The sequence below is a fragment of the Tinamus guttatus genome, unplaced genomic scaffold, assembly GCF_059628265.1.
Source record: "Tinamus guttatus ecotype Peru unplaced genomic scaffold, ASM5962826v1 Tinamus_guttatus_pri_ptg000716l, whole genome shotgun sequence".
NCBI classification, from domain to species: Eukaryota; Metazoa; Chordata; class Aves; order Tinamiformes; family Tinamidae; genus Tinamus; species Tinamus guttatus.
The window spans coordinates 1,064,198-1,084,040 of record NW_028289250.1 but is presented as its reverse complement, the minus strand read 5'-3'; the positions used below and the strand labels follow the sequence as shown (position 1 = coordinate 1,084,040).

The following is a 19,843-nucleotide window of genomic DNA, read 5'->3' as shown; positions in this document are numbered from 1 at the left end:
CAATATATATATGCATATATATATATATATATATATCCAGAAACTCAATTTTGTCCTATTTGTGTGCAATGTGTGTCTGAACGCCATACTGCCACTAAAACGTGGCAAGGAAGGCTGATGCTGTAGGTAGTGCTGATAGTGGGAGTTCAAGGCTGCTATACTGCAGGTCTGGAAGGAGATGAAGCAGTTCAGGTATTCCCTCCTGTTAGAATTTTTCACTTCTGCACATTTTTTTCTTGCTCCATCTGTTTCTTGTGCAGTTCCGGTCCTTCCCTAGCATTGGATGCTGGCACGCATGAGATTCTTGTCTGAGTGATTTCAGTTCATGTTTTGCCATGCAGGTAAGGTGCATAAGCTTACAAAAGAATCCAAGCAGTGGTGGAAATAGCACAAGGTAAAGGGCAAGACTTCATGGCCAGGAGAGGCATTCTGGGCACAGTGAGCTGTTAGATTGGCTCCTGACCTTCTGCAGCTTTGACCAAGGTAGGGACATGAGAAATTATTTGATGTGTTGAATGTAGGAGGTGAGGGCTGATTTTGTTTCTGATATTTATTTATTGTTATTAGTCTATTAAGCCCTAGTTGTTTCAGAGCAGAACTGTCGCCTGTGAGGTGCCTGCACTGAGTTAACAGGACAGTATGACCTGAACTTGCAGTGTAGTTTCACGAATATTTCCATGTTATTTCTCACAGTGATGGTTCAAGCACATCCTCCCTGCTGCTGCTTCTTTCCAGTCCCGTGCAACCCTTGGTTTTTGCCAACACACCTGTTTATAGAATTACATGATAAACCAAACTGGAAAAGTGGTCTCAATCAAAAGCAACAACAAAAAAATCCCCTTCCTTCCCCTCACACACAGGGGCTAGGCAAACAGTTGCACATGCAGCAAGAGGAGGAGGAGCTGTGCTGAATAAGCCAGTAGTTTTTTTGTTTGTTTTTGTTTGTTTGTTTTTGGGGGATTTTTTTGTTGTTTTTGTGTTTTTCCTGAAATAAATATTTGTAAAATTCTGATCTAGTTTGGAGCTTTACAGTGCCAGCAAAACTCTGTGAGCGCAATAGTTAATCAGCCTGAGCCTGCAGTGTCACAGCAGCTGAGCCTGTCTCCTTTCCCAGCCTGTGCAGAAGGGTTTTTGCATGACATCCCAGCAGAAACCTATTCCCCTTTTTGTTGGCTTAGTTTTCTGCTGACTTAACACAGAAGCAGTTCAGCCCAGAGTCACAAAAACACCAGAGCTGGAGCAGGGGAGGGTGATGTGGGACGGACAGCAGTGAGAAACCAGTTTCAATTGTGCGGGTCCCACTGTTTCTGTGACCCTGTTCTGCAGCCATGGCACAAAATCTCTTGAGAAATTGTCTTTCAACTTTTATTTTTAAGCTTTATTTTCTCTCTCTTGCAGGCCTGCTCTGTTGCCTGTTTTTTCTATTTGCTCTGCACGTGGACTTGGACATTATGGCCCTTGGCCTTTCTACTTGCTGTGCCTTTTGAGTCTTGCTGGCTAACAATATTGTAGACAATCTGGATGAAAAAGCAAACCTAAGCAAAACCCAACTCTTGAGTCCTATGGTGAATGTGAACTGACTGGAGGCATTTCCTGCTTTGATTTCAGATGTCCCTCCTTACAAGCTGGAGATTGCCTAAACACTTTAGTTTGCTTTCACCATTCACTCTTCCCTGCCTTGTTGTTATCTACTGACTATTCAGAGTCCTTTTGCTCTCATTTTAAACTCTCTTGGTAAGAGAAAGTCGCATTTTTAGCTCCTTGAGGAGCTCGTGGGCTGTGCAGCTGCAGGGAGCATGGTGCAGAGCCCTGGGAAGCTGTGCACAGATGGGATGTGCTCATCTGTGCCGCCGCTTTCGGAGTGTGGTGGTCCCTCACACGCCTTGTAATCCCTTCTGGCAGCAGCCTGCAGTCCCCTTCTGGCATTTAATTTCTCCCTTGTGTGAAAGTTTGCCTAAATTGGCTTGCTGAGCTGGTTCTGAATTGCTGCCATGTGGCCGGAGTTACTTGTTGAACAGCAAGGCCAGCCAACATTTCCGCAAAGTGGCCAGGAAAGGAGCTGGGCGTTTAGGCCAAGTCCCCTGCTTATGAGTGAGCGGGGCAGTATATCTGTGTTTAGATGATTATTTCTTTGCTTTCCTTTGTGATGTCAGACTCTCTCATTCTCTGTTAGCTCTTCTTTGCACTGTCTTCTGATGCAGGAGCAATGCCAGGCTCGAGGCCAGGCCACCAGAGCTGGCTAATACTGGGACCAAACTTGGCATAAATGGCAGCTGAAGTTATTTTCCTGCAGCCTTGAGGATAAATTTTCTGCTTCTGTGAAATTTTAATTTTGCACGAGTTTCTCCTTGTTATGTCCTTGTTCTTATTTCACACTTAAGCAGGGAGTATATCTTGATCTGCTGAAAAACACTGCTCTGAAATTACTTCTCTGCTCTTTCTTCCACGGTTTCTGAGCATTACTCAGGAAGATTTTGATCATTTCAAATGGCAGTATTAGCAAAGGAACATTAACCAGGTCTCTACCTGTCTAGCTTAGAATGATTGTGTTAAATGAATATTTGTTTCTGTAAAAGCAGAAATTCTGCAGCTGGACCAGCACAACTCGTAATATATATGAAACACTTGATTTTAACTGTAAGGATCACGCTATTTATGGAGGCAAGTGCAGCTGATAATATTTTGCCACATAAAATGCTGCAGTACAGAGAATAAAAATTTCACAAGAAATGTGAAATTTCTTGAGTGTTCTTAAAGAGACAAGCTCTACCTCTCCTCTTCAAGAGCTGGGGAGGTAGTGTATGGGTTCAGCCACATTGGAGCTGCTGTCAGTCATAAGCAGCGTATAAATGCAGAACAAAAAGCTGCAGTCCTTGTCCCAGAAAGACTTGCCAGTTAATTGAAGGGCAAGATGCAATAGGTGCCTACCGACATGGAGCTGGCGAGGCCTGGCATAAAGAGACAATTATTTGCATTTTTTGGCAATTTTGTAGTGGTGTTACCATGCTGTTCATGCAGCAATTTCCTTTTCTGTGATAGTTTCTCACAGTGGGGGGAAGGAGGTGTAGTTCTTGCGTAGTTTGTGTGCTTTGACCAATGCTGTGGGATCCTGTAGCCTTGCAGGAGGAGGCATGCAAAGAAGGATTGGACCCTCATGACTTGAAAGTCATTCTAGTTCTCTGTCTCAAACGTCTCGCTAGGAGCGAAGGTTGTATGCAGAAACGGAGGAGACTAAATGCCAGAACCCATTCAGACTTGTTGCAGCTCAGGCACGCCATGCGGGCAAAGCTTTTTTGCAATCTTTATTCTAGTGGGCATGTGTATTCGCAGTCTTCCTAGGAGGGGAAAGGAAACCAATGGAAAAGGAAAGGGGGACTTTCGGAACTTCATCAATGCAAGACACAGCTGGTCACTTATTCGTGACAGGATGCTCAGGAAGGAGTAAATAAACACTTAACATAGCCGCCACTGACAGGGACTCACCACTCAGCAAAATACCTTTTAAAAAAAACACCCTCTGCATCAGCCAGATTCTTCCTTAACGTTCTGCTAAGGTGAATAGAGAGGATGAACTGCTGTTCTCCCTGGGGTTTCGAAGGTTTGGAGGATAAACAAGGCAAAGGGGACTTCTCTGGGTCAGATTTGGCAGTGTGTCAGAAACTGTTGCAATAAACAATTCAGCAGATTGCTCCATCTATCTCTTTAATCTCTCAAAGGTGTTTCAGCTAAGGAGAAGAGTTGTAAATCAGAGAGGGGGAAGCAAACCGTCACTATGTTTTTAGAAACCTAAGACAGACTGCTTAGCAACTTTGTTTTTATGGTTTGGACTACATTACATTTGCTTTATTTCTTAGTCCTAAACACTTCCCATTCTGCGCTGAAAGAACACATCATTAGACAAGATCATGGGCAACTCTCTTTGCTGTCTTAAGAAACATTCGCTTTTTTTTCTTTCTTTAGTTGCTCTACTCAGTTATATCCAAAAGGTTTTGCTAGACATTTTTAATGATATAAACCTAAGTAGAAGCAGTACATTTTATAAGCTAAATAATTGACTTGTTTTATTGCACTAGTACTCCTGTTAGAATAAGCAAAGTAATGATATTTGCTGCTCTAGGTATCCGTTCGGTACACACAAAGTTGTTTCAGGGGTATCCATATCTACCCTCAGTGCAGACGTTGTTTAACAGAAGTTTATAAACCACCTTATAAAAATACTATGTTTAATAAACTAAATGAATAATCTTCAGTAGTATCTTAATAGTACTCTTTTTCCTTAAAAGGAAATAAAGCCTAAATATTTTGGCTAAACTTCTTTTGGCACCAGTAGCACATCCGATAAATTTAAATGTTGAGTTCAAGGATTTATATTTTAATTTTTTTGTTGCTTGATATGACTAGAAACAAGGTCCATGTGGTGAATCTATGGAGAGTTTTAATTTTTCAGATTCCATCCATCTGCTTTTTACCTTGTTCAATTCTATGTCTGACTTCAATCCTACTTACTTCCACAAGAAAGAAAATGTAGTGCCCCCATGGCATTCTGCTGTTTGAACAAAGGGCATTTTTTCTTGCTTAAGTGTTAAGACAAGGCAGCTATGTTTTTGTAATAGGACATTTTGACAGCATTGTCAGAGCAGCTGTTAGTGACACCACTCTGGGTCCTAGGCACTAGATGAGGACATAAAAACTTTAAATAGTGTTTTCCATGGTTCCATCTATAGTGCAGCTCTTGAGTAGCTGAGCTAGCCTAGCTGAGGCTCCTGGCTTGTGGGAGGAAGATGATGCTGCCTTAGCTGCTATTGCTCTGAGATACTTTTAATTACTCTCTGATAGCACAAGACACAGTAGTGGTACCACAAACAGACAGTTATTGCTACTGCTAGATCATCCATGTTATGAATCTTCGCTGTTCATTTGCGAATGGTATTCCATTCACATCCCAGGTGTACTTTATTTCAGAAAGTCAAGGTCCCTCAAAGTGGATCTTAATTATTGCCTTGTAATAATAATCTGGGTGCAAATCTGGGTACATCGCTTGCTCTCATTGAAAGTCATGTGATACACGTGATATAAATGAGTATTTACTGCAGGAAAAAATGAAAATCATCTTGAAATAATTTATCAATTTTTATGTAGAATAAGAATTGTACCTTTTGTTTTACTTATGTGTATTCAAAGTCCTTGAGAATGTTCTGATAAAGCAAAGTTTCCCTGAAGACAATCTTGATCTTCAGGATACTTTGCAAAACCAAGCCTTTTGGAAGGAAAAGTGGGTAGCAGAGGACACTTCTATATATTTTTTGTGTCCTAGGAGTGTTATCCTTGTTACTGTTGACCTGGCACCTTGTGTGAGTGGTGTATTTCAGAGCTGAATTAGTTTGGGAGCTTGCAGAGTGCGCAAAACTGAACTCAAAAATTGAGCACGATTGATCATTGATTGATCAGGAACTGTTGAATGATGTCTGATTAGTATTACGCTTGCTATTAGTGTTACACTGTCACTTGTTCGTAACTATATTAAAGAGGTGTTTTGCCCAATAAGGAGAGCTTTGGCTTGAAATACTATTTTAAAGAGAAGGCTCCCAAATTGCTGACTGTGTCTTTCAAAAAGATTTAAATTTCTTCCCTTTTAAAGAGAAAATAAATCTACAAGAGAGTTAGATATTTACTTGGCATTCTGACAATAAGCAGAAGTATGTATAAATGTACTTTCCCAAATCTGTTGTTGATATCCAGACTGATGAGGGGCAATTCACAGGAATAAAAGAACATGTGATTATAAATCATCAGTCATTTAGCTGAGTTCTCTGCTTTCTCTAACAAGTATATCATATGATCTCCTTCATAATCTGTATGAGATCCAGTTTTAAACTAGCTAGGATTTTTAACTCTTACCACTACAGATGGTAGGCTGGCTTAGCTTCCGGGGCCAATTTGGACTCATTTGCTTTTGTTCTCTAATATGAGATTCCAGATTATTCTTTCTCTGGTGATTATTTTTTATACTGTCTAACTAAACAAGCACAGCAATTTAAATCTTTTTCTGTGCCAGACTTGCTGTTCCTATAAAACAACTTATCTGCTTTTTTTTTTTTTTTTTCTCCCCTCCGTACCTGTTACAGTATTTACTTTCTTCCACATAAGTGACCCAGCTATGCACAGGTCTTTTCAAAGTCATTCTTACTGTGCTGGTGTTTATCCTCAGATCAATAATGTTTTCTCTCTGCTTTGTCACAGTAGCTCTGTGATTGTCTCGATGCTTCTTATGCTTCTTAATTCCTCTTATGGCTTCTGAAAATCATATTGATGAGGTATCATCACATTTTCCTTACTGAGGAAAGGTTTCTATCTGATCCAGTTGCCTGTGATAAACAAAGGGTTTATTTAGGGTTTTCTTTTTCCTTCCTTCAAAAAATGTTTTAAACCAGCAGGCCTGTTGTCACTCAGATTCCCCCACTGTTCTTACAGTACTTACATACAAGCTAAATACTTTTCAGTTACAAGGGAGAAAGCCAAATGAACTTTATTCAGAATGCTGATATAGGGTTTATGTTTATTTTCTCCTGGGAGTTAGGAATTGTTGGTTTACTCTTAACTGCTAAGTGCATTGCGTTCAGCTCTTGTGATTTTTGAATTCAGTCTTATTTCCGTCTTTCATGTATAGTAGCCTTACCTTATTTACTGCTTTTTCATTTATGTGGCTAAGGAGACTTCGATATTTATTTTGATTTTCTTTGCATGCTCTAGGATTATTTCTCCAATGTGGCAAGTCTGTCTTTTCCTTTCTTTAGTGCTCGTGTTATTGATGGTTATGTATCCTCTGCTCAAAAAGTCCAACCTGCAGGGTGACAGAACGATATGTTTGACTGCTTTTCCTCCTAATGACTTGCAGTTATTGCTGTTCTCAGGCCGGATGTTATGTGAAAGACCAGACATTGGGCAGTACATTCAGAGGAGTTTGAACTCATGGGTGGTGTGATTCAGTATGAGGGAAGCATTTTAAAAAGTAGGAATGATCTCTAATGGAATGATGACGAGACAGCGTGGCTCAGCAGGGCGAGGAAACTTTACTGAGGGGACGTATCCTGTTCACTGGCAAAGGGATGAAAGGATTTTCTCTCAGAGGTGTGAAATAGCATGCTTATATGTAAGTAATGTTCTGAATAAAGTGTCAAACCATAAATGAGCTGTACTAGAAACAAGCAGAGTCAGGCTGGATTTTCTTCTTGTAGCTCTTGAGGGTAGGAGAGAGCTGCAGTTGAGCTGTGCTTGATTTGGGATCGTATGACCTGGGGACTGGCAGTGGGATGGTGGTGTAAATGGTTATCAGGGGCCTGGGGCTGGCCAGACCCACCCTGCAGTGACTCGGGGAAGGGAGCCGGAGAAGACCTGTGCTTGGCTTCTTTCCTGCCCGGTAAAAGGTGAGCAAAGAGAGCTGCCCCGCCTGGCACCGTTCTTGTTTTTGAAAACTGCATGTAAGCAGATCTAGGTCTTGTTACTGACTCCATTTAATTGTGGCGTTCATGGCTGCCTGTGTAATTCCATTCAGTTTGAGCTGCTTATTTGGGTTATAAACTTTCTCAGGGGCAAGAACTGTCTCTCACCTCAGCTTAAGTGGAGGTGCTGAATACTAGAGTAATAGGAGCTTTAAGCTAACAGGGCTCTTTCACTTGTAGGGCCACAGCAGCTGCCTATACTTAAAACACGCATCAGGAATTTACTGACAAGCTGACATGGTATTTTAATGCTTTGTGTGCTGACCTCTTCTGCAACACGTTAGAGCTCAACACAACTCCTTCCTCCAGCAACGACATTCATAAATTAAAAGTATGGATTGTGCAACTGGTGAGGCCCATCTGTTATTCTTCATCCCAGGACAGTTATCGAGAGGTAAAAATAAATAGGAAAGATCTGTCATTCATTCAGGAAGCAGAGTCACTGCCCAGTTTCTAATAAATAAAATCCCATTCTACTGAATAGAAATTGATGATCTTGCATCTTCTGTACTGCCCATGTTAGCAATCTTAGCTAGTTTAAAATTTCAACTCATAAGCAGCAAATAAGCAATTCTTTTTGTTCTTTTGTTGCTGGTTGTATTGTCTTAATCGTAAGAGAGAGAAAGAGAAAAAAAAATAAAAAGAACATGAACAGTAAAACATCGTATATGCCAGGAAGTTCTCTTAATTTGTCACCTGGCAAAGAAAATAGAAGGAGGCTCCCTTGCTAACAGCATTCATTTTGTTTAGGGTTATTTGGCAGGAAACTCATCTTTCTCTCTCCATTTGTGAGTATTTCGTATTGACTTTACACCCTTTAACAAGGGTCAGCAAAGCATAGTGTGCATAAAGAGTTCAAGTCCCATTACTAAGGCTAAATTTTAATTTTAGTGGATGGTTTATTTTAAATGTCATTCAAGAATGAAAGGCCTTTATGCATTTTTTTTTATTTTAACAGTAACTTTTTGATAGTAAAATCTAATGTTCTTTTTATGGGCTATTTGCCTAAGAACTAGATTTACTCAGATATTTTCGTCATATTGAGGAACCTTTTTTTTTTTTGTCATTTTCTGAGACAATGTTCTGAATCTGTAAGCAGAAGTGATTTGTTTTCTGAAAGCTTTTAAAATTAAAACTGTTAGTAATGTGGAGGCATGGGGGATGTTTGTTTCTATGTATTTCTGTTTTGCATTGGTTTAATCTTCAAGATACATCAAAAGTCAACAGGAATATAAAATCTGATTTTTTCAGCCTTGATGATTGCAATTGTAATTGGCAGAGTTTTAGTATAATCTAGCACCACTTTGTGTTAAGAGAATTATTTTTCTCTTTTCTAATGGTATTTCATGCACCCACTCACACTGTGAGTTCAGTTAATAGACGTGTCAAGAATCAATTGTGTGTGATTGTGATTACACAATCAGAGGAAGCTGACAGAGGTTTTCAAAGCTACCTTGTCTCCTTTGGCATTAGACCTCGGAAATTCTTCCTCCCGGTCCTGAGCTATTCCAGCCTTAATGAAATAATGTCACGACTTGGGAAAAATGGTTAAGGTATCTCTTCATATAGTCCCTGAAGAGAAATGCACATCTAGAGGAATCCTAAGGTTTAATTTGAAGGTGTGTTTTTCCTCATGAGTTGGAAGACACAGTATTAAAAAAGGTAATATTCTATCTGCTCAGAAATCATGTTAACTACCAATTGTTGTTTTTTTATTTTTCAAAAAAAATCTATTCTTTGCTAGGAACTTCAATAAAACAGAAACAGAAAAAAAAATATTATTTATTTTGATGGAAAATGAAGTTTGATTCACTTACATATCTAATCTAGTTCCCTGGTGTGAACAGCTTTAAATAAAAGTATCAAAAATTCACTAGTAGGGACATAAATTTCTTTCTAACCATTTCTAAAGATGTTAATCGCACTACAGATAATACTAGGTTACGTATAGCTAGCATGATCTGTTAATGGGAAAAGCTTTGGCAAACAGCTAAACTCTGTAAATTTGTATATGCTTTTGAAGGTCAGATGTTGATGGTATTTGAAAGTGTTAAGAGATTGATTATCTAAAATAATATGTTTTTTAGAAAAATAAGTTAATGTTCTAAATGGTACGTAAGAGTTTAGTGTTCTACTCCAGCTTTATTGTATGGGTCATTATGAGTATTTCATTTTTTTGCTGTTTTAATTCATATGACCGGATAGAGAAGATAGATTGAAATACATTAAGAAAAACTGTGGGTTACAGCTATCATGAGACTTTCAGCGAGCTTATCTGTCTTTATGTGGCATGCCTTTTCGCTGGTCCATTTCTACCTGCTTTGCTATGCTGACAGCTTTGTGGAACCTGCTGCATGCAAACTCTTCAGCTTTGCTTCCCACAGCCGTAGGGCACGTGCTCATCACGTAACCGCAGCTCGGCCCCAACGGCGAGCTCTGACAGGGAATAAAGTGCAGGGCCCGAGCAAACGCTTTGCATGCAGGAGGCTGCTGCATCTCTGCTGCCTCCAGCTACTGCAGCTCAAGCAGAGCACCCACGAGGCTGCATAAATCCCAGGCAGCAGGTTCAGCTTTTCCTGCAGCCCGCTTGGGATTCAGTAGGCGGTTTGGGGCCCTTTACGCTTTTTCACTGGTCATCTGACAAAGTGATGGCGTGGACAAACTACAAAAGAGCGACCGGGATGACCAAAGGATCTACAGTTAGGAAGAGGAAATGAAAGAAAAAATATGTTAACAAATTTTAATGTTGATGAAAGGAGAATCTGCTAATAATGTGTCAGTATTTCAGAAATGGTAAAGAGTAGTTTGCAAAGGGCCACCGATTCAGCTGATTACGTGAATTATGGTTGACTTGGGTGGAGAAGTTCACATTGGCCATTAAATAAATGGCTTAGCCTTGAGCAACTGAAAGGATTTGGCTTGTAAGCTAGAGGAATTAGGGTTTGGTTCGATTTGTTCTGTTTGTTTGTGTTATAATTTGGGAAATCCACATAGGAAAATTGTGTTCCATGTGGGATTTGGTGTGGTGTTAGCCCTTAGCACTTTTACTCTCCTTGTTGTGGTGCTTTCTATAAGATAGGTCATACATATAAGCAAATGTATGGCTCTGTACACAGTTACTTTCCACAGTGATTTTAAGCAGCTGATTCTTCTTTCCTCATTCAAAAATGCAGGAGAAGAAAAAAAAAAGGAAAAAAAAAGAAATACTCTTTAGTAAATTTGACACAAGACAATAATCCTGTGTTTTAAGTGGAAGGATCAAATACTGGGTTTGTGCTATTTATCAACAAGAAAAATAGATTATTAAAATACCTATCTGCATAAGATGTAGTAGGGTTTAACTCTGAAAAGTTTCCAAGTTTCCAGAACTGTGCATGCTACTTTTCTCATGCATGTGGATATTTTACAAAACTTTTGCAGTACTGTGGGCCTGCAATACTGGTTCTTTCTTGCTGTATTACTGTTACTTGCTTGTTACTTGCTTTTCTTTAGTTTATGTTGCATATTCTCACCTCTAAGCATTCTTTTTCCTCATCTCCCAGAATACTACTGACAGTATCTATTACCATTTGTTCTTGAGCAGGTTCAGAAAGTCATTCTGTTGATATCTTAAATTCGGCACGCATTTGAAACACGTATTGCACACCATGTAGGCTTTCACCAGCAAACAGCTCCTAATGTAGTCATGCAGGGTAATTTATAGACCTTACGTCAGACATTTTATTGGGCCATTTTTTCACCGAGACAAGCCACGAGTGCCCTGGAATGCCATTCTTCATGTGGCTGCATACCAGGAGGTGCCCTTTTCTGTGCATTTCTAAAACATGGCTTAGTAGCTTTGTTAACAACAGCGTTGATGCTATCCTGCTCCAGGCCAACCACGAAGGGGAGAAATTCTGTCTACCGGCAAAAATTATGTGGAATGAAGCAGAAACAGAAGTTGTCCTTCCTCCTAGGAGGAGTGTTCCTTGTGTGCACGCGCTGGAAAGAGAGCACTTATGTCCGGGTGAAACCTTTACCGTCTGCAGTCTTTACCATCTGTGTTGAGAATAAACTCCTGTTTTTCTGTCTCTCCTTTCCTGAACCAGTGCCCTGTCAGTGCTATGAGAGAGAGATTAATTCATGGCCATTTGAAATAGGAGGACATTTCCAGGGAAGGGATCTTCAGGCTTTCTGCCCACCGTTCGAAGCTGGTGTTTTACAAGTGTTTGTAATTTGACTTTTTGAAACACGTTCCAAATCCATTTCTAGGGGAGTAGGAAGGACCAAAGTTTGAGAACTTCATAGAGAACGACTAAGAGTTTGATGAAAGATGTATTTGTGGCTGGAATTTCAGCCAACTGTATCTTTACCATTGAAAGCAAATGAACATCTAGGAATGAGATGCCTAGAGACAAACATGATCTAGGTATAATGAGATTTATTTTAAGCAACAAGGATAATACTGCAGGTGCAATAAGTTAACGTATTCCTTGCAGTTCAGGAATTATAAAAGGACAATGAAGATCCATCAGCCCTGCTGTTAATTATTCCTTGCATGCAATTCCAAGTACAAAGTGGTGAGATTTTTATTTTTTAATTACCAGAAAGGTAATAATTCCTTGCCAAAGGCCATGATCATCTCTTAAGTATGAGGCAATGTAATTGCCTTATTCCTGTGCCATTAAGTGTGCTCCATTATAAGGGCATGGTCATCTGTCTTATGAGCAAAAGGCTACTCTTGTTACCTTAGAAGAAACGTGCTGTGAATGGTAAAGGCATGCAACCTAAAATCCGTGATTCTTTTGTTTGATTTTTTTCTGGATAGCAGTGCAACTTTCAAAATTATTATAATGGAAAAAGCTTAGAGAGAGGGAACTGTTTACATTTGGTTAGTGTGTTCAGCTATGTGTTACAATTCATGTCAGAGACCAACACTTAGTCTGTGAGTAATGGGTCCTCACATGAACAAAGGAATTAAGAAAAAGTGGTTGTAAACCCACCAGGCTTAGCAGAGGGTTTTGGAGAAACATGTAGCCCCTGAAGCCACTTACAGTTCACTTCATTTCTTCTAGAGGGAATTGTTTGTGGTTCATAAGATGTCCTAATTATCTTTTTATCTAGTAATAAATCTAAATAACGAGCTCATTGCTAGTGATCTGCAAGGAGGCATCAAATTTTACATTCAGCGTAGTAGAGAGTGGTTTGACAAGGCTGCAAAGGGGGAGTTAACAATTCATCCTGGCAAAATGTGGCATTTGTTCCCCCGCCCCTGCTTGTGTACTTTCAGTGCTTGCTTCGAACATGTTGAAATACTTGTCTGGTCACACAGAAACGTGTTGTAATCTCATCCAGCAGGAAAAAAAAGTGTCCTGTGTTTTTCTGATTGCTTTTTTGTTTGCTTGCTTGTTTGTTTTACCTAGCAAATTAAATCAGTTTATATTCTGATGAATGTGAAAAACTTCTTGGGGGTGAGGAAAGAGGGAGGGAGACAGGCAAAAGGTGGAGGAATGAGGAGGGAACCAGAATATTCCCCCTTTCAGCACACGGGGTGCTCGTTTGGTTCAGCCCCAGTGCAGAGCTGTGCCTGGGCCAGTGCTCAAGCTCTGCAGCAGCGCTGTGAACATGAGCAGATCTCGCTCTGTCACGTGCCCACCAGCCCCTGGATTTTTCCTTCCCCCCTCCTTGACTATCAAATCCAGCATTTTAGCATATACATAAAAGCAGGTCTATAAAGCTTGCAAGGGGAATCGTATTCCTAATTGTGAGAGAATCAAGAGTTAAGGGTTATCTTCAGCCCTCTGGCTTGTCGCAGATAAGATGGACCTTCTTCTAGCTGTTTGCCTGCCTGTGTGCTGGGAGTAATCTGCATGAGTCATTGTGCCTACTGCTTTGTTTAATGTAGGGGATGCGCTTGGAAAGTACAGGCTTTCTAACAGCAATTTGTATTTAAAAGGAGTAGCTGCAAGAGGTTGCATATACCGTTAAGTTTCCAGTGGAAGTGTTTTGCATTAAAATGATGAAATTCAACTTTTTGAAGAAAAAAGTTTCTGACCAAAAACAAATGTAGCTTGTAAGAGGGTCCCGAAGGATCTGGATCTTCAGTGGAGTGTGTTTGGTGGAGTATATTGGCAAAAGCAGTGTGTGCTTCCAGGAGGCAGGGGCAGTGGGTTGACATCTGGGGCTCTCTGAGACTGGAAGAAATCCTCCTGTGTGGATGAAGGCAGCAGGAGAGGAGCTGCTGCTGGCACTGAGGGGCAATGGCAGGTTGCTTTAGTATACATCTTGTGTTTTAGCTGACATACTGCGTTGCGTGGAAAAGTTGAAGATTTCCAGATGTTTTTTCCAAAGAAGTTTTTATCAGAAGAGATTTTGACAGCTCGATCTTGAGTATTACTTCTCAGAGGCTGAGTCTGCAGAACCAGAGATGAAGCATTTGTAGTCTGTCTCCTGTGGGTGTTTGCGGGGGGCTGTTCTCTGGGTGCTTTGCACAGAAAAAGGGGCTTGCCTGAATAATCGAACATTGAACACAACTTTGTTGTCATACAACCTGCTTTATGAGGAAAAAAGAATATTTTGGTCAGGATTTCTTGCAAAAGAAAGCCCACTAATAGCTGTTAAAAGTGTGATAAATCTGGCTTAGGAAGCCCAAACTTCAAGATCTTCTGGTACAATCAAAAGTCTGGATCAGTGGTCAATATTGAGAAATGTCCAGTGTCCTCACTTCTGGGCATATACATCAATGGCATCTTTCTGTAGCAAGGGATGAAAAATACCCGTTATCTTGAAGAAATTATGTTTTCCCATACTGAATGGCACATATTTTTGCTATTCCCTTGCTCTTAGGCCTCATGGAAACATGGACTGCCACAACAGCATAAAACTTTGATAGCAAATACAAACTGTTTCCTTCATGACATGAAAAATGTTCAGCCTTAATATGTGCACATGTTGTTTTCTTGCCTTAAGGCTGTGTTGGACTTTGTGTCCAGTGGTGGTAGCAGCAAGTGGCTCAGTGTGCTGTGGCATCTGAGACTGCATCAGAGCTAAAATGAACAGGAAACCTTGCTCCATTTTAATAATAATAATTTTTAAAAAGAGGGGAAAGGAAAAGAAAGGAAGAAAGAAAAAAAGGATGAAGGAAAAAGGCAAAAAAATCTGAATGAAAAGTCTGTTACATTCCAAGTTCAGTCAAAATAGTGAAAGCTCATATCAGACAAATTGCCAGAGTCAGAATGGACAAACATCTGGTTTATTCATCCCCAACCACACTAACAAAAATATGATATCCTGTTAGATAAATCACTGATCATCCTAGTTTATCTTGGCAGTTGTGCACCTTTGTATTTTTCGCTTAAACAAGAACGTATCAGTACTTTACAGCTAGTGTGCCTTGAGCTCCTGGTTCACAGTTCATGTGCTTCTGTGACTTTGAACTCTCCTTTTCCTGAGTTTACCAGCAGACAGCTGCCCCAGAACAGATATGTTTACGTGGTGGGGAGTAAATGGCAGTGAGCAGCTCGGAGTTTCCATTTCCTTTGACATTGTTCAGGAATCCAGGCGCACAGTTCTTGTCCTAAAGCTTCACCTCGTGTGCCTGCTTCTGACTTGGCCCTTCTCAGTGCGAATGTTTTGTTTTGACATTGATCTTCTGATAGAAAGTGCTGACTGGGGAGAAGCTAGTTTCACTACAAGTCAGCCTCAGTTTGTATGAAATTAAATTGTGGGTGAAAAATCATAAAAATAAATAAATAAAACACTTTTTGTGAAGGAATTAAGCAGTATGTGAGGCTAGTGTGGAACCATTTTATGCAGTTATAGCATGATAAATGTATTTCTAGGTGGAGGAAAATTACATTTCTTTATTAAGCATGGCTATGAAATCTGATTAGCTGCTTAAACCATGACACTGACTATCTAAGATGTTGTGATGCATAGATGATAAAATATTCCCAGATGTGCTTGGCAGGGCAGTATTCCATGACGAGGAGGTTGCAGTAATTATAAAGGAGAAACAAAACCATCAGAGTGATTTGTTCGTTTGCCTGAACGCTAGAGTGGAATTAGGGACTTCAGCAAATGGTATCTATTCTACAGAAAGGAAATTCCTTCTCTGACTTCATATGACTTGACAGACTTCTCATCATCTCTTTTGCCTGATTCCATATGCCTAATGAGAACCTACTACCCCTTTTGTACCTAGCCTGGACGTTTTAGTTTCTTATGCTGAACTAAAGCTATGGTTTATTGGTTATTTGGGAGCTGAACAGAGTGAGGTGTAAGTTAACTAAGTGACCTGTTGAACACTCTATAGTAATCCGGTGTACTTTGCCTGGTGTTAATTTGAAACAAGATTCCCTGCTTAACACTAATGTATCAAAATGAACCTGGCTTTTCATGACCCTCAGGTGGATCTTTTATGAGCAGAAATTGCTTGAAGTTTTTGGAGAAACCTGACTCAGCTTACTTTTGATATATAAGTGCATATTAATAGCTAGATGACCTTGAGATATTATTAAAATAATGTAGTAGTACAGTACTGATTTATGTAATTTTAATATTTAATCAGCATTCTAATGGTTCTTTTGATACCCTAGGACATAAAATAGAAGCATAAAATTTAAACAACAGCTATTTGTAGAATTAGGTTTTGCACTTTATATGACTGTGCAGTGAGCCAGCTCAGAGTGTCGTACTGGCTGAAAATTATGCCTGGAAAACAATCCTTTAGTTCCTGTATAGGTCACTGCCCAGTTTGTGCAAAAAAAGGCACTGGGAATTCACAGCCAGACATGGGACTGGGTTTGCTGTGGTAAACCTCCTTAGTTGACCTGTAATCAGTAATTACAGTTTGCAGACAAATCATATACTAGAAATGATAAGTATCATATGTATGAATTGTTACTTGCAATTTCTGCTGTTTCATTTAAAGCAGTTAACAATTTTATCTCATTAATCTTAAACGTAGACTCTCATGATCCTTCCCATCCACACTCTGTATTTGTTTTTCATTGGCTCTTTGGAATTGTTTTTTATTCCCTCTAATTTGGAAGCAGGAAACAATCTGCAAGCAATTCTGCAAGATTTTAAAATATAGTGGTTGGGTGTATTGCCCTGTCTTCTTGCTATTCCCCAGAGGAAATAAAACGGAGTTGGTAGCTTTCATCCAGGCATGGATGAAAGCTTTTATCCTACATCCAGCTTCCTTCCTTACTTCCTGGGGAAAGCTCTGATGTACCTCTCTATATTTCCTCTGCTTTAAATTATGAAATTTCATTCTCTGAGCTGTAGTGTTCATGTTCAAATATTGGTATAGGATATAGGTCTTGGTATTGGTATAGGATTCAGATTATTTGCATATGTCAAGTTTAGGTACATCAGTGTTTTCCTCCATATCAAGTGAAAGCCTTACAGAGAATAAAAAGAAGAATATGCAGAGCTAAAGCACACCTTTCCTGGGTGTTTGCTCTGACTTCTTAGCTTGTTCTAGCCATATAAAGGGAGTCTACCACCTTCCTGAGAGCCGTGAAGTACTATGAGAACTGCTCCCTTGCTCACTGGAAGCCTGAAATCCTGCTTTCCTCACACTGGAAATTACAGAAAGGGGCATCCCACGGCTTTAGAAAAAACAGCTCTTTAAAAGGCTTGGCGTGGAAAGTATTAATTCCCTGGAAACTTTGTTTGGAAGCCAGTTAGGAGGCTGCTATGTATACATGATGGCAATCTCCATAAGAGACAAATTATTTTCCCACCCTCTCAAGTACTTGGTAGTTTATCTGTTGTTTATGTTAAAGATCGATCATAGTTATGTATTCTTGACTCGGAGTTCTCATTAATCATGCTGTGCCACATAAAAGACTGGAGAAGAAGAATGGGGTTACTGGAAATGTGATCGTTGGCTCTGCTTCTAATATGACTTACATTCACAACAGCTTTGTTCTTGTGAAATATTGTGTTTGGGTAAACTTCTTTTTCTTTTATTCTTTTTTTTGGGGGGGGGGAGGAGGGGAGGGGGCGGTTTCCATGTTTGAAATGTCTGTTGTTCTTAGGGCTATTCAGAAAGAGATAATATCCTCATTACAATAAATTCAGGGCATGCTAATAAGGATACTTGCCGGGTTGCTGTTTCAGGAGGTTTCTGCTCTCTTCCCCCGTCGCCTCGTGTGCTTGGCCGTGCTTCCTCTCCCAGCCCCTCGGGCCATGTCCTCTGGCAGCGCAGCGCCCTGCGGGCCCAAGCGAAGGGCTGGGAAAGGGCTAGTGTGGAAGAAGACACCGGAGGCCCAGGGTTTCCTAACACGCCTCGAGCGTTGGCGGGAGGGCGCTTCCCCCTGCCATGGCAGAGCTGCTCCTCCAAGTGGCACCTCCAGCCTGGCCTCCCTGGTCTTCACAAAGGTGTCCAAGACCCCAGGTGCTTTATTGGCACCTTGCAAGCCCCATCAAAGCACCGGTGTCCACACTGCTGGCAAAGGGAGAGAGTGAGGAGCAAACTTACAGATTTTTGCAAGCTGGTGGATATTATGGAGACGTATCAGCTCTGGAATAAGGGAGATGCATGCACACACAGTCACACACATATACAGGGAGAGGGTGCTTGGGTGGCAAGTAGTTATATCGGCATACTTTCAGCCAGTGGGAGATTTAATCTATTGGCTTTTTGAAAGGCCGTGTGCTCGTGTTCATCTAATAAGAAAAGAAGAAATCTTAGAACTAAATTAGAACTTAAAACAGGCAACTGAAATAATTGATATATGGCAAATCAGAGCAAATTTAAATGAAGGCAGTCTCTTCAATGCTGTGTAGATAATCTTCTATTTGTGATTTTACTAAGAGTGCTTTGCCATGCACATTGTAGTTGTGCATAAGTTTTTTTTTTGAGTCCTGTTACACTAATGTATGATAATTCCTTGATGCAAAGTCTTCTTATAGAATTTATGTTAATATTATTTTCAACATTAGGACAGGATTTTAAATTTTTTTTTTGTGTTTGTAAATAAACATCTGCTCCAGAAAAGCAAGAGGTGAGCAAAAAAACCTGCAATCTTAGGAAAGTTTAGGTCTGTTATTAGTGATGAAGGAACATCATCAGTGAAATCAAGAAAGAAAGTATAGTACACAGTTCTTATATGAGTAAGAGTTTTCAAACATTTTTAATGTGTAATTATATTTTGCAAGTGTGTTTATATAGAAATAATTATTTTAGAGGACCAGTGCTTGCGCAGTATTGGTAATTCAGATTAATTTGTCTTGCTTGTTTTTCCCCCATGTGACTACTCAGTGATTGTACTTATCACGAGTAGAAGAACTTATTTCTCAGCTGGGAATCTTTTTTTTTTTAATCAGACTCAGAAATGTAAATAGAACTCTATTTGAAAGTTCATTCAAAACTGAGTGCTGGTGTATATTTAGGTGCACTGTATGCTAAGGTAAAGTATCCCCTAGTGTTTAACTGAAAGCATATTTTATGTGTGTGTGTGTTTTTTAATGTTTAACAGTAACCGAAGCTGGCTTTGGTGCTGACATTGGGATGGAGAAATTCTTCAACATCAAATGCAGAGCCTCTGGCTTGGTTCCCAGCGTGGTTGTGCTTGTTGCTACAGTGAGGGCTTTGAAGATGCATGGAGGTGGGCCAAATGTAAGTTTTTGCACCTTTTGGGGAGAACAAATTATTGCTAATGTTTGAAATGAGTAAAATATCTTGGTTTAAGAAATAATGGGAATAGATCATGGAGCAATATTCAGATATCCTCCCTGAGTTACTGTATATCTGTAAGCTCCAAAGGCAATGTGAGAATGGAAAGGCACAAATCCGAGAGATAAAAGAGCTCTGAAGAAACACTAAACTTTGCTGAAATAGAGAAGTTTGTATGAAAAATATGTTATAAAATATCATATTCTTTTCTTTGCATCTTGGAATAGCATTTATAAGTGCACTAAAGCTGTCATAAGCTGGGAAACTTGCCCACTGAGGAAGAGAGTTCAGGTTGCAATATCAGAGTGGAGGTAAGGAGTTTAGTGAAGGTTTTGGGATTTCTTTCAGTGCAATACTGGAAAACTCCTTCAGTCCTTTTAATCTGCTCAAGCTAATTCCCTCAGGGATCATGAGGTTACTGATACAACTGTGCAAGTGTCAAGGTCATCAGTGTGTCATTCCTTGTTCTTCGAGCTAGGAGACTTGCACATATCCTAGATCCTAGAAGTGCTCCCCAATCATTCAGTTAGGCAAGCGTTCAATTAGCCAAGCAGACAGTAAAACCCTAGAAGCAGTTTATTTTTCTGCCCAACAGCATGCGGGAGGATGGTACTTCCAAGGAAACAGTCTCATTGTGTGAAAAAGCAGCTGTTTCCATAGCCACAACACTTTGGAA

At 40.0% G+C, this 19,843-nt stretch overlaps 1 protein-coding gene across 1 annotated transcript in view; it reads left to right on the top strand.

Moving 5' to 3' along the window:
* MTHFD1L (methylenetetrahydrofolate dehydrogenase (NADP+ dependent) 1 like) overlaps nucleotides 1-19,843 on the top strand; it is a 137,680-nt gene that overhangs the window by 60,266 nt on the left and 57,571 nt on the right. The window contains exon 21 of the mRNA XM_088537067.1: nucleotides 18,971-19,110. Within this exon, the coding sequence (XP_088393193.1) occupies nucleotides 18,971-19,110 (140 nt within the window). The remainder of the gene's footprint in view (nucleotides 1-18,970; nucleotides 19,111-19,843) is intronic.